This window comes from Strigops habroptila, chromosome 18 (genome assembly GCF_004027225.2).
Source record: "Strigops habroptila isolate Jane chromosome 18, bStrHab1.2.pri, whole genome shotgun sequence".
Classification (NCBI taxonomy): Eukaryota; Metazoa; Chordata; class Aves; order Psittaciformes; family Psittacidae; genus Strigops; species Strigops habroptila.
The window spans coordinates 5,496,323-5,506,816 of NC_044294.2; the positions used below are offsets into that span (position 1 = coordinate 5,496,323).

The window sequence follows — 10,494 nt, forward strand, 5'->3', positions numbered from 1 at the left end:
TCTGTGATTCTACAGATACCTTCAGAGCATGCAGTACTGATTGTGTGCACCTCTGGGACCTCAAAGGGGTCCTGCCTACCCAATTGTCAGGCCAGATTTGGCCACACTGCATGGCAGATTCCTGTATCCTCCCATGAGCTCCTACCTACAAGGACCCAGGCACAATCTTCTCCACCACTTGCATGGCCACAGCAACGAGGATGTCACCAGCTCCATGGGACACCCCTGGCCCTTGCTGTGGCCCTGCCTGTATGTGTCTCCAGCAAAGGCTCCTCTGGCTCCAGAGAGTGGGTCCATCAGGAGAGAGGGGTCAGTCTGGCAGGGCAGGGGCACAGAGCACCATATACCCACAGGCTGTGGGTAGTGAGAGCTGCCCGGGGACACAGCCGTACCCTGGGACACGGACATCTCCGGGGTGCAGGATGGGTTTCGGGGGGGCTATCTGCTGTGACAATGGCCTGGGTGGGGGCAGCAACGGAGAGCCCCCAGCACTGCTGGGGCTTGGAGAAGGGAAGGACGCTGCAGGGGCCTCGGGCACTTGGTCCCCAGCCCCAGCCCTCATTTGCCTGTGCACAGAGCGGGGAATTTTCCGTCAGCAGGAGCCGAGCGCGCTGCTCGGTGACCTTCATCCCCACCCAGGGTGCGGCAGCGCCAGATGTCACTGCGGAGCCCGCTGGCATGCAGGGACCATCCCTCCGTGCGGGAGGACAGCAGCGCCGCGGGCAGCCGGGGCGGGCGGCGGCAGAGCTCAGCCCCGGCCGCACCACCGCTGCCCCGGTGCACAGGCAGGCGACCCCCCCTTCCACACCCCAGCGTGTCCCCCAGTCCCTCGCCATCCCCCTGCATTCGGTACCCAGGCAGTCCCCACCCTGCTGCCAGCCCCACATACTGATGCCTCTCCCCATCAGACAAGTGAAGGGACCAAAAGGGCAAGCAGTGGCACCGGCTCTGCAGTGTCTGATGGCAGATGTTGGCGTGGATGGACATTCGTGGGCTGCTCAGCACCTCACAGCATCACCGCTGTGGCCGGGTGCTCCTCGGGGAAGCAGAAAGGGCAATATCTGGTCAGGATGGTGAGGGTGAGCTGGCTGGTTTGAAGGCAAACTGCAGGGGGACCATGAGAGGCTGCTCAGGGGAGGCCACCAAGCCTACGTATGAGGAGGGACAGAGGTCTCTGGATGGTGCCCCTGCAGCATGGAAACCTCTGGCCACTCCGCCATCCCCGAGGAGATCACAGCCCTGCCAGGCTGCCTTCCCTAGGCAGCCCCTGCAGGTAGAGCTGTTCCAGGTCCCCCTCAACACCCCACAGCCTCTCACAAAGCTCCTGGCCCATCGGTGCCTGGTGCTGGGCACAGACCCCTCCCGCAGGGGCTCTCTGGAACCCCCTGCTGCCAGCCTTGAAGCACTTAGTGGAAGGGAGTCCAGCGCCCCTGCACAGGGGTCCCATTGCCCCCGGCAGCACACCCGAGCACAGTCTGCCCCATGCGCTGTGTCCCTCCTCGCAGCTTTCCAACAAAAGACGAACCTTGATGTTCCTGGTAAGCACAAACCACCTTGACTTTTGCTCTGAGACCTTGACTGGTTCACGCAGGGCATGGACCAAGGCCAGCGCTGTGCCTCTCTCAGGGCTGCTCAGCATCCGTCTTTCTGCAGGCGGGTTATTTTCCACCGGTGCTTCCCCAGCACCCATGTCTCGGCAGGCAGGTGAGTTGCAGTCCCGGGTCACCCAGTCTGCCTCTCCCTCTGCCGACACAAGCGGGGATCGCAGCCCCGGCACAAGGCACCCAGCACAGGCTCTCTGCCCTCAAAGCTCCCCCAAACCTTTCTCCTGCTCATCTGGAGCCCCCGCTGTGCTCTGCAGCCAGATTTAACCTCCACGGCTGCAGGAGGAGTTGGGACACATTGAGAGCAGAGGCGTGAAACACCCAGAAAGTGGTAGTAGGAAACGGGATGACAAGCCCATAGCCTTGCAGCATGGTGGTTTTTATCAGTGCTCCAGCTGATGTCCCCCAGGACTTGGAGGGGGTGCTGCAATAGTCCCCGTGCAACTGCCACCCCAAAACGCAAGCTCCACACAGCTCCGAAGCCCTCAGCCTCAGCATGTGATAGCCAGAGCAGGGGGACACAGCAGCGAAGGAGCATGATGCTTACCTCAAAGCAGGGAAAAACCAAGGAGTTATTACTAGAGATGGGGGGAGTGAATTGAGGTAAATGGAGAAACCAAACACGTAGTCTCCCAAAAAGAAGGTGGCAGACTTGAACGTGGTTTATTAAACTCATGAGTGGGTTTGCTCCGAGTTGCATTTATGCATTTGTGAGACCTCATGCATTTACAAGGGAACTTGAGGATGAATCACCAAGCGGGCTCCAAAACCTGGTCTGACCTCTGGGCCTCTCCAAATAGCCTCTCACTGCTTCCAGAACATTGCTCTTTTTGTTCCCCAAAACCGCTTTTTTTTGTCCAAAAAAAGGAAAATCCTGCCTTTGCCCTAAGCTGAGCTTGCCTTGGGTTCTGAGTTCCTCCCCTGAACACAACTTGACCACCCCGCTGCAAACACCAGCGCAGCCCCTGCTCACACGAGCTGATAACGCTTCCCTGCACAGACAAAGCAGCGCCTGGAGTGTGGCACCAGCCCAGGGAGAGCCTGGATGTCCCCACAGGGGCCCTGGCAAGGAGCCCCAGGAGCTCACCTCCTGCCCTGGCTCAAGGAAAATCCCACCGTCATTGTCATTTTCCTGCTGTGAAACGGGGTCAAGTGTTCATGTTGTAGTTTAACGTGTGACTACTGGGAATCCTGCACAGGGGGGCAGGGGCAGAGGCAGAGTCCTGCAGGAGGACAGGAAAGCCACTGGGTCTGGGTTTGCTCGGTACAGCGTGGCTGTGCTGGGACCAGAGGGGCTTTTCTTGAGCTCTGGGGAGGAGGCAGGAGGAGCAGGAGAGGGGGACCCACAGGCTCCAAAGCCTTTCCTGGCTCCTGCGTACACTGTGGCGTGCTGGGAGCAGCAAGTCAAGCATCGCAGGCTGCTTCCCCCCAAAACCCTCCAACTTCTGGGCTAAACCATTGCATGTTTTAGCCCAGAAGGGACAGGACAAGGGGAATGGCTTTAACCTGCCAGAGGGGAGACTGAGATGAGCTCTGAGGCAGAAGCTCTTCCCTGTGAGGGTGCTGAGGCGCTGGCACAGACTTTTCCCAGAGAAGCTGTGGCTGCCCCATCCCTGGCAGTGTTCAAGGCCAGGTTGGACGCAGGGGCTTGGAGCAACCTGCTCTAGTGGAAGGTGTCCCTGCCCGGGGCAGGGGTTGGAACTGGATGAGCTTGAAGGTCCCTTCCAACCCAAACCATTCTGTGATTTTATGATATCAGCAGGAGACAGGACCAGGAGTCAATTTTGTGGGCACAAACACTGGGCTCATCTCGGCTGCAGGCCACAAGCCAAAGGCATGAAAATCACACGGGAGCCTCTTCATCCAGAACAAGGGGTTACAGCAGTGGTGGGGAGCCCACCTCCCGTGCCCTGCCGTCAGAGCCTGTGCACTGGGTTTGCCTGCACCAGCCGTCTGTGTTTACCATGTCCCCTCCCTGCCCTCTCCCCCCTTTCCAAGAAGCCACACAGATCACTCTAACAACACCGGGCAAACAGGCGTGTACCAGCCCTGTTATTGCTTTGCTCCCCTGCAGCCTGGGCTGTGTGGTGGAAACAAAAGGGAGATGTTTCCCTCCTCCCACGGAGTGTTTGGGCTTTGTCTGCCCCAAGTGACTGTAGAAACAAAAGGCCCTGCGAGGTGCAGCAGGGTGAGGGGCACCCGCAGTGGCAGGGGTCTGGGGCAGCTCACCCCACCGGCTCTGCAAGGCAGCCAGGACAGACCCACTGCTGCTGTGCGCTGCCAGAGGCAGCTTGTGGCAGCCCTCAGAGTCTTATCAAAGCTCACCAGAAGGCAGGCTGAAGCATCGGGGGGGTTATACTGGTGTAGTCTCTGGGTCTGTTGTCTGGCCTCCCATTTGGGGACAGCCAAGGACCCACTCTGGCTGGTAGCTCCTGAATAGAGAGTGGTAAGAGGAGCATCTCGGAAAGGCTGCTTGGACAGCGATTCCCTGGGTGACGGCATGCCTGAGGTCACTCCCGTGCCACTGCAGTGTCACCTTGCCCCAGTGAACTTTGCTGTTGTCTTCAGCTCCACGGCACACCCAGCCCTTGTGCAACGGCCATGAAATGATACTAAAAATAGTGCCCTCTCCCTGCAGGAGAACACCTGGCTATCTTGCACCGGGCCGGAAGGGTGCTGGGTGCCAACATCCCTCCTGGCAGGTGAGGAGCTCCCTCCTCCGAGCTGAGGAAGGACCTCATCCTCCTCTGGGCTCCTGCCCCATCCCTGCCTTGCCGCTGTTCGTCCTCGCTCAGCTCTATCACCAGGAAGCGTGGTTTTCCCCCAAGCCTCACCAAGGCACAATGGCATCACTCTGAGACTCATGTAGGGACCGATGCCACCACCTCTCCTTACCTGACCTCTGCTCCTGTAGACCCCAGCCAGAGCTGAAACCCTCCTTCCCCCGTTGGAAACACCCAAATGAAGCTCAGAATTCATAGCATGGTTGAGATTCAAAGAGCAGCACCCAACTGGAGGAGAAGCAGCGTGACACGGCCCTCGGCAAAGCGCTGCCAGCGCGAGGCTGGGACTGCACCCAAAGGCTGCAGGTGGCCCCCCCATTTCCATGGCCTCTGCTCATCAGCACCATCACACACGATGGAGGAATGGCTCCAGCACAGGAGGCTTGAAGGGCTCTCACTAGGCTGAGCCAAGTGATTAGGGAGCAGAGACTCCCTCTGCCCCACGCTGCAGAGACGTGGTGGACGAGCACCAAGGTCCAGCTGAGTACAATGTGATTTTGGGCAGAGCAGGAGCATGCCGGTGCTGAAGCCCATGTCGGCAAGCGTCCTGCTAGCTGTGGTCACACGCTCCTCTGGAAGGGGCAGCCTTTGAAATGTGAGGCTCGGTTTCCCTGTGCTAGCCCCAGGGCATCAGCTCTTGCAGCTCCTACTGACACAGCAAGAGGCCCATATTCCTCTCGGTGCTCCGGGATGTCAGCCCAGAGGCCCTTCTGGCTCAGGGAAGAGCAGGCACAGTGCCAGGCAGAGACGGGGGAAGCTGGTGTTCGCTGGCTGCAATGGGGTGAAGCATCCCAGCCCCTGCGACTGCCCCCAGCAGGAGAGGGACAGAGTCCTTGAGCTCCCGAAGTTGGGGGCAGCCCCACTGCTTCAAGCCTGGCATGTAACCCCATGGGCTGCCTGTGTGCCACAGGGCATGTCCCCAGAGGGGACCCTGGTCCCTCCAGTCCCACGGTCATGGAGAAGAGGTGACAGCACAGGGAGAATAACGGGTAGGGGAACAGGAGAGTAGGGCAGAGGAGAGGTGGTGGGTTTGGGGGCAGGCAATGGAAATGGGGAAAGATGGTGAGTGTGGGGGAGAGATAACGGGTATGGGGAGATGTCCTAGGTATGGGGGGGGTCAGGGACCTGTCCCAGGAGGGAAGTCAGTAGGAAAAGCAGCAGCAAACCTCAGGTGAACTGGGCCAGCAGATCTCACAACACAATGTGGCAAGCAGCATCACCTGAACCCAGCCAGTCCTTCCTCTCACCGTGCTGCTGAGTGCAGCCCCGTCACCTCTCCAGCCCTGGGAAGGTGGTCTGGACGTTCAAGGGCATCCCGAGCCCAGGCTGAGCATGCAGGGGATGTGCCACACGGTGCCAGTGCTGGACCTTGGGCATCCTTAGTGCTGCCTGCCTGTGGGCAGAGAGCAGGAGATCTCAAGAGGGAGGAAGCTGAGCTCAGCAGCACATCCCCAGCGCCGAGAGCACCCTTCGTTCGCCTTGTTTTGAGGGGATGCTGGGGGATGTTGGAGGGTGCCGCTGGGGGATGCTGAGCTCCCCAGCCTGTGTGCTGGCGCATCCAAGCGGAGCTTGGCAGGCTCCCAGGGAGCGGGTGGGTGACCAGTAGAGGGCCTGGCTCCGCCGATCCCCAGCGCTGCTTTTATTCAGCTCAGCCCCCTCCGGAGAGCCCAGAGCAGCAGCCGGAGCTGGACAGACCGGCTGCTCCTCCGGACGGCTCCATCGCTGCCGGCAGCCCCGGGGTCCCTGTGCTCGGGGCTGCTCCGTCTCCCAGCACACGCTTTCTCCAGAGGGTGCAGAGGGGACCATGCCTTCTCCGCTGCCGCTTGTCCTCCTGCTGCTGATGCTGGTAGCGCCAGGGGCCGTGGCAACGCGAGGCAGAGCTGGGCAGCCTGGGGAAGGCAGCACCCACCATGGCCAGGGTGAGGATGGAGGCAGGACTCCGCAGGCGATTTCCCGGGACAGGGCAGGGATGCAGGTGATGAAGGAGCGGCTGCGCCGGGGGACAGAGGAGGACTCCAAGTCGGTGCAGCAGTACGTGCCGGGGGTGCGCGTAGAGTTCCCCCGACCCCTCAACTCCGCCAGCCTGCACCCAACCAAGGCCCTGCTGCCGTCCAGCACGGACCGATCTGAGCAGCAAGAAGGGGTCCCCACAGGCAGGGAAGGGCCAGAGCCACGAGCCAATCTCACCACTGTGTCGGACAAGCGGTTGCAAATCCAGAATCCCTTGTACCCAGTGACGGAGAACTCCTACAGCGCCTACGCCGTGATGTTCCTGTCCCTCATTGTCTTTGCAGTGGGCATCATCGGAAACCTCTCCATGATGTGCATTGTGTGGCACAACTACTATATGAAGAGCGCCTGGAACTCCATCCTGGCCAGCCTGGCTTTTTGGGACTTCCTCGTCCTCTTCTTCTGCCTGCCCGTGGTCATCTTCAATGAGATCACCAAGAAGAGGCTGCTGGGGGACGTGTCCTGTCGCATCGTGCCCTTCATGGAGGTAAGGCAATGCACAGGGCTCTGGAGCGCTCAGGGGCTCAGCTCCTCTCAGCTCTCTTGCTTTGGGGGCACTCCGTGATACTGGTGGCCTGGCGCAAGGGCTGCGTGCCCCAGAGACCCCTATTGTGGGGCTCAGCAAGGAGACAAGGGACAGTTCCAATTCTGACCCTCCCTTTGCCTCTGCCCTGGGCCATTCCTCAGGCTCTGCAGCCAGCAGCAACCCTGCCAGGGCTGGGTAGAGCCCATGAAACCCTCATTTGTCCAGCCAGCACGGGGACTTCTGTCTGTCCGTCTGTCCCTGCTCCACAGCCCGCAGCCTGCGGGCTCAGCCCCACAGTGTGTTGGCCAGCACTGGCCGTGATGGGCTGCTGAGGATGGCCCCAGGGCAGGGGGCTGCAGTTGGGGCGGTGCTGAGCAGCACTGGGGTGGGAGAGGCAGGGAATTAGGTTTGAGAACCTGAGGTCTTTGCTTGCCCTCAAGCCTCACACCTGATGGGTTGGCCACGTTTGGGGTGAGCTGGGGACCCACTGAGGTGGCTTCAGGGGCTGTGGTGACAGGGGAAGGCAGAATGAGCAAAAATGCCCCACATGGCATGATTTTGCTTGGGCCTGCTCTTGGGTTGAAAACAATCCCTTGCCGTGGGGGCATCTCCTATCCTAGAGGGACATCTGAGATCGGGCTGCTCTCCTCCCTTCCCATGTATGACAGACAGACCCAGCCTGCCTCTGGGTGTTGTCTGGGGCCCCAAAACCTGCTTTATCAAAGAAGGGTGCAAACACAAGGTTGGAATTGATCAGAGACAGTGTCAGGTCTGCCCTCGAGGGCTGTCACCGTGGCGAGTTGTGACCTGGCCTTCTGTCATCACCAGATCTGTCTGTGCCCATCACCAGGACTCAAGCCTGCTCAGAGAAATAACATCTGGAGGGGACAGAGAGGAGGCCTTTGGCACTCAGATGGAGAAAGCTTGTGGCATCAGGGAGCTCAGTCATTACAGGCAAAGAAATGGCCCCGAGACATTGATATGACCCATGACATATTCCTAGCAGGAGACCCCAGCAATGCCACTGGGTCCTTTGGGTGCAAGCCGGGGGTGATGGACCCGCACCCTGGGTATCCTGCCCTCAAATCTGCAAGTTACAGCCCAGCACAACGTGGTGTTTGCTGGAGGAGATGTGCAGCCCCCACCTCTCCACAGCCTGCCCTGCTCCTTTCTGGAGGTCTCCCACCCCAGCCTCTTCCTAAACAAAGTGTTTGCCCTGTTCCTATCCTCCACCTCAGGCCGCTCACATCGCAGCCAGGTGGAAGCAGGACTCGGAGAGGGGCAGGAATATGGACCCACGTTTGCCCAGGCAGGCAGGGTAACAATGGGAAGTAAAGGGTGATGGCCCCAAACCAGACCCCTTCACGGCCTTTCTCCGAGTTGCTACCCGGGCATCATGCGGGGTCCTGGGAGGTTTCCGGGGAGCTGGGAAGGTCCTTCAGCACAGTGGGATGTTTGGTGACACCAGCATGTGACTGCCATCTTCCCGGCCAAGGGCTGTGGGACTTGGCTCGGAGCAAAGCTGCAGCTCCGGGGCTGGGAGCGTGAATGCTGATTGTGACCCTCGGTGCCTTGCCAGCCCTCCCAGAGCCACCGCGATCCCTCTGCCTCCTTTGGCCTCTTCCCTTTGGCAAACGGGATGTTTTTCCTGCCATTCTCAATGCAGAGGAAGTTGCCCCAAGCTGGTTTGTGACAATGGAGCCTTCAAATCCTTTGGCCTTTCCGGGAAGCAGGCAGCAGCTCTGCAGAGCAGGGCAGGGACAAGTTAGCCTGGGACAGCTGAGGGGACCCTGGGAAGGTGCTGTTTGATGTGATGGTTGCTGCTTTTCCTCTCCATCCAAAATAGAGGAAGAGCCTGTGGGACAATTCTGCTATTCCCACCCTGGTTGGACAGACAGACAGACATCCAGGAAAGCTTCTCCCTTCTGCAGAAAAGGGAGCTGGGCAGGGACAAACGGGTCAAGGCACATTTTTATCCACTGCTGCTTCAGGAGTCACAGAAAAGTGGCTTTAACCCTGGGATGCAGCCACAAGCTGTGACCTCTCTACAACCTCGGAGGGGAAGGGTCTCGGGCTGTGTTTTTGGGTAGCCAGGGTTTTGCCACAAGCCTGGTAAAGTCAAGCCCCTGCTTGTTCTGCCTCCCCCTCGCCAGGTATCATCACTGGGAGTCACCACCTTCAGCCTCTGCGCCTTGGGCATCGACAGGTTCCACGCGGCCACCAGCCCCCAGGCCAGCACCCGGCCCATTGAGCAGTGCCAGTCCATCATCGCCAAGCTGGCCGTCATCTGGGTGGGCTCCATGACGCTGTCGGTGCCAGAGCTCCTGCTCTGGCAGCTGGCACAGGACACGTCGCCCGTGTCCGGTGTGGGGCTGGAGTATTGCACCATGAAGCCCTCGTCCAATCTGCCCGAGTCCGTCTACTCGCTGGTGCTCACCTACCAGAACGCTCGGATGTGGTGGTACTTTGGTTGCTACTTCTGCTTGCCCATCCTCTTCACCGTGAGCTGCCAGCTCGTGACCCGGAGGATCAGCGGCGCCGAGAAGAAGACCGAGTGCCGAGGGAGCAAGCACAGCCAGTGCGAGAGCCACTTGAACTGCACCATCATTGGGCTGACCATCATCTACGGGCTCTGCACCACCCCTGAGAACGTCTGCAACATTGTGGTGGCTTACATGTCCCCCGACATGTCCAAGCAGACCTTGGATCTGCTCAACCTCATCAACCAGTTCTTCCTATTCTTCAAGTGCTCAGTGACGCCTGTCCTGCTCCTGTGCCTCTGCAGACCCCTGGGCCAGGCCTTCATGGACTGCTGCTGCTGCTGCTGCGAGGGCTGCAGCCCCGACACTGCCTCCAGCGAGGGCAGCGCTGACAGCAAGCTCAAAACAGAGATGTCCTCCTCCATCTTCTTCGACAAGCCCCGGGAGTCCCCTCCACCCCTCCTGGCCCTTGGCACTCCTTGCTAAGCGCCATTGGGGAGCTGTAGAGATCGTTCCACCACCTCCTCCCAAGACCAAATGTTGTTTTGCCATTAGTGCCCGTGTCTGGACGTGGAGCAAGGAGAAGAAACAGCCCAGGGAGCTGCACCCTGGGCTTCAAACCCCACACTGGGCAAGTGAGGCTTGAAACCCCCAGTCCCTGTGGCTACATTGGCGGCCGCCTTGCCTCTGCCTAAAGGCTTAGCAAGGCCATCAGCACCCTCCTGCCCTGGCTGCCTGGCCAGTCTCAGCAGGGTCGTTGCTCTGGAGATGGAGTCGTGCCAGAAAGGTCCCATCTGAAACTACGGAGGGTTTCCATGGCGGCTTGCAGAGGACATATAGCAAACACAAACCGCCCTCGTCCTGTCCCGTCCCCTCCTGCCAGCCCCCTCCACAGTAGGAGGTCCCAGTGACTATATCCCACGAAGCAGTGCCCTGTAAGAGCTCAATAAACCAGTAACCTAGAGCACGTCATGCATCAGCAGTCCGGCACTGCCGAGCAGAGCGCTTGGGAGCCGGTACTTGGGGCTTGGATGGCTCTTCCCTAAAACCTGGGGGCTCTGGGGTGGGCATTAGGGGCAGGAAAGCCCATC

The 10,494-nt window shown here is 59.8% G+C and overlaps 1 protein-coding gene across 1 annotated transcript; it reads left to right on the top strand.

The window, feature by feature from the left end:
• The first annotated feature begins 5,953 nt into the window (after positions 1 to 5,953).
• On the top strand, positions 5,954 to 10,367 carry GPR37L1 (G protein-coupled receptor 37 like 1). The gene is made up of 2 exons (XM_030473234.1): positions 5,954 to 6,884; positions 9,077 to 10,367. Exons 1-2 carry the CDS (start codon positions 6,192 to 6,194, stop codon positions 9,887 to 9,889), a joined length of 1,506 nt encoding a protein of 501 aa, XP_030329094.1. The 5' UTR covers positions 5,954 to 6,191; the 3' UTR covers positions 9,890 to 10,367.
• The last annotated feature ends 127 nt before the right edge of the window (positions 10,368 to 10,494 follow it).

What these genes read in the sequence shown, in the direction of transcription:
- GPR37L1 (XM_030473234.1), top strand. Translation starts at nt 6,192, where the DNA reads ATGCCTTCTCCGCTGCCGCTTGTCCTCCTGCTGCTGATGCTGGTAGCG. An exon ending in GCATCGTGCCCTTCATGGAG is followed by an intron (nt 6,885 to 9,076) that starts GTAAGGCAATGC and finishes CCCCCTCGCCAG; the next exon opens with GTATCATCACTGGGAGTCAC.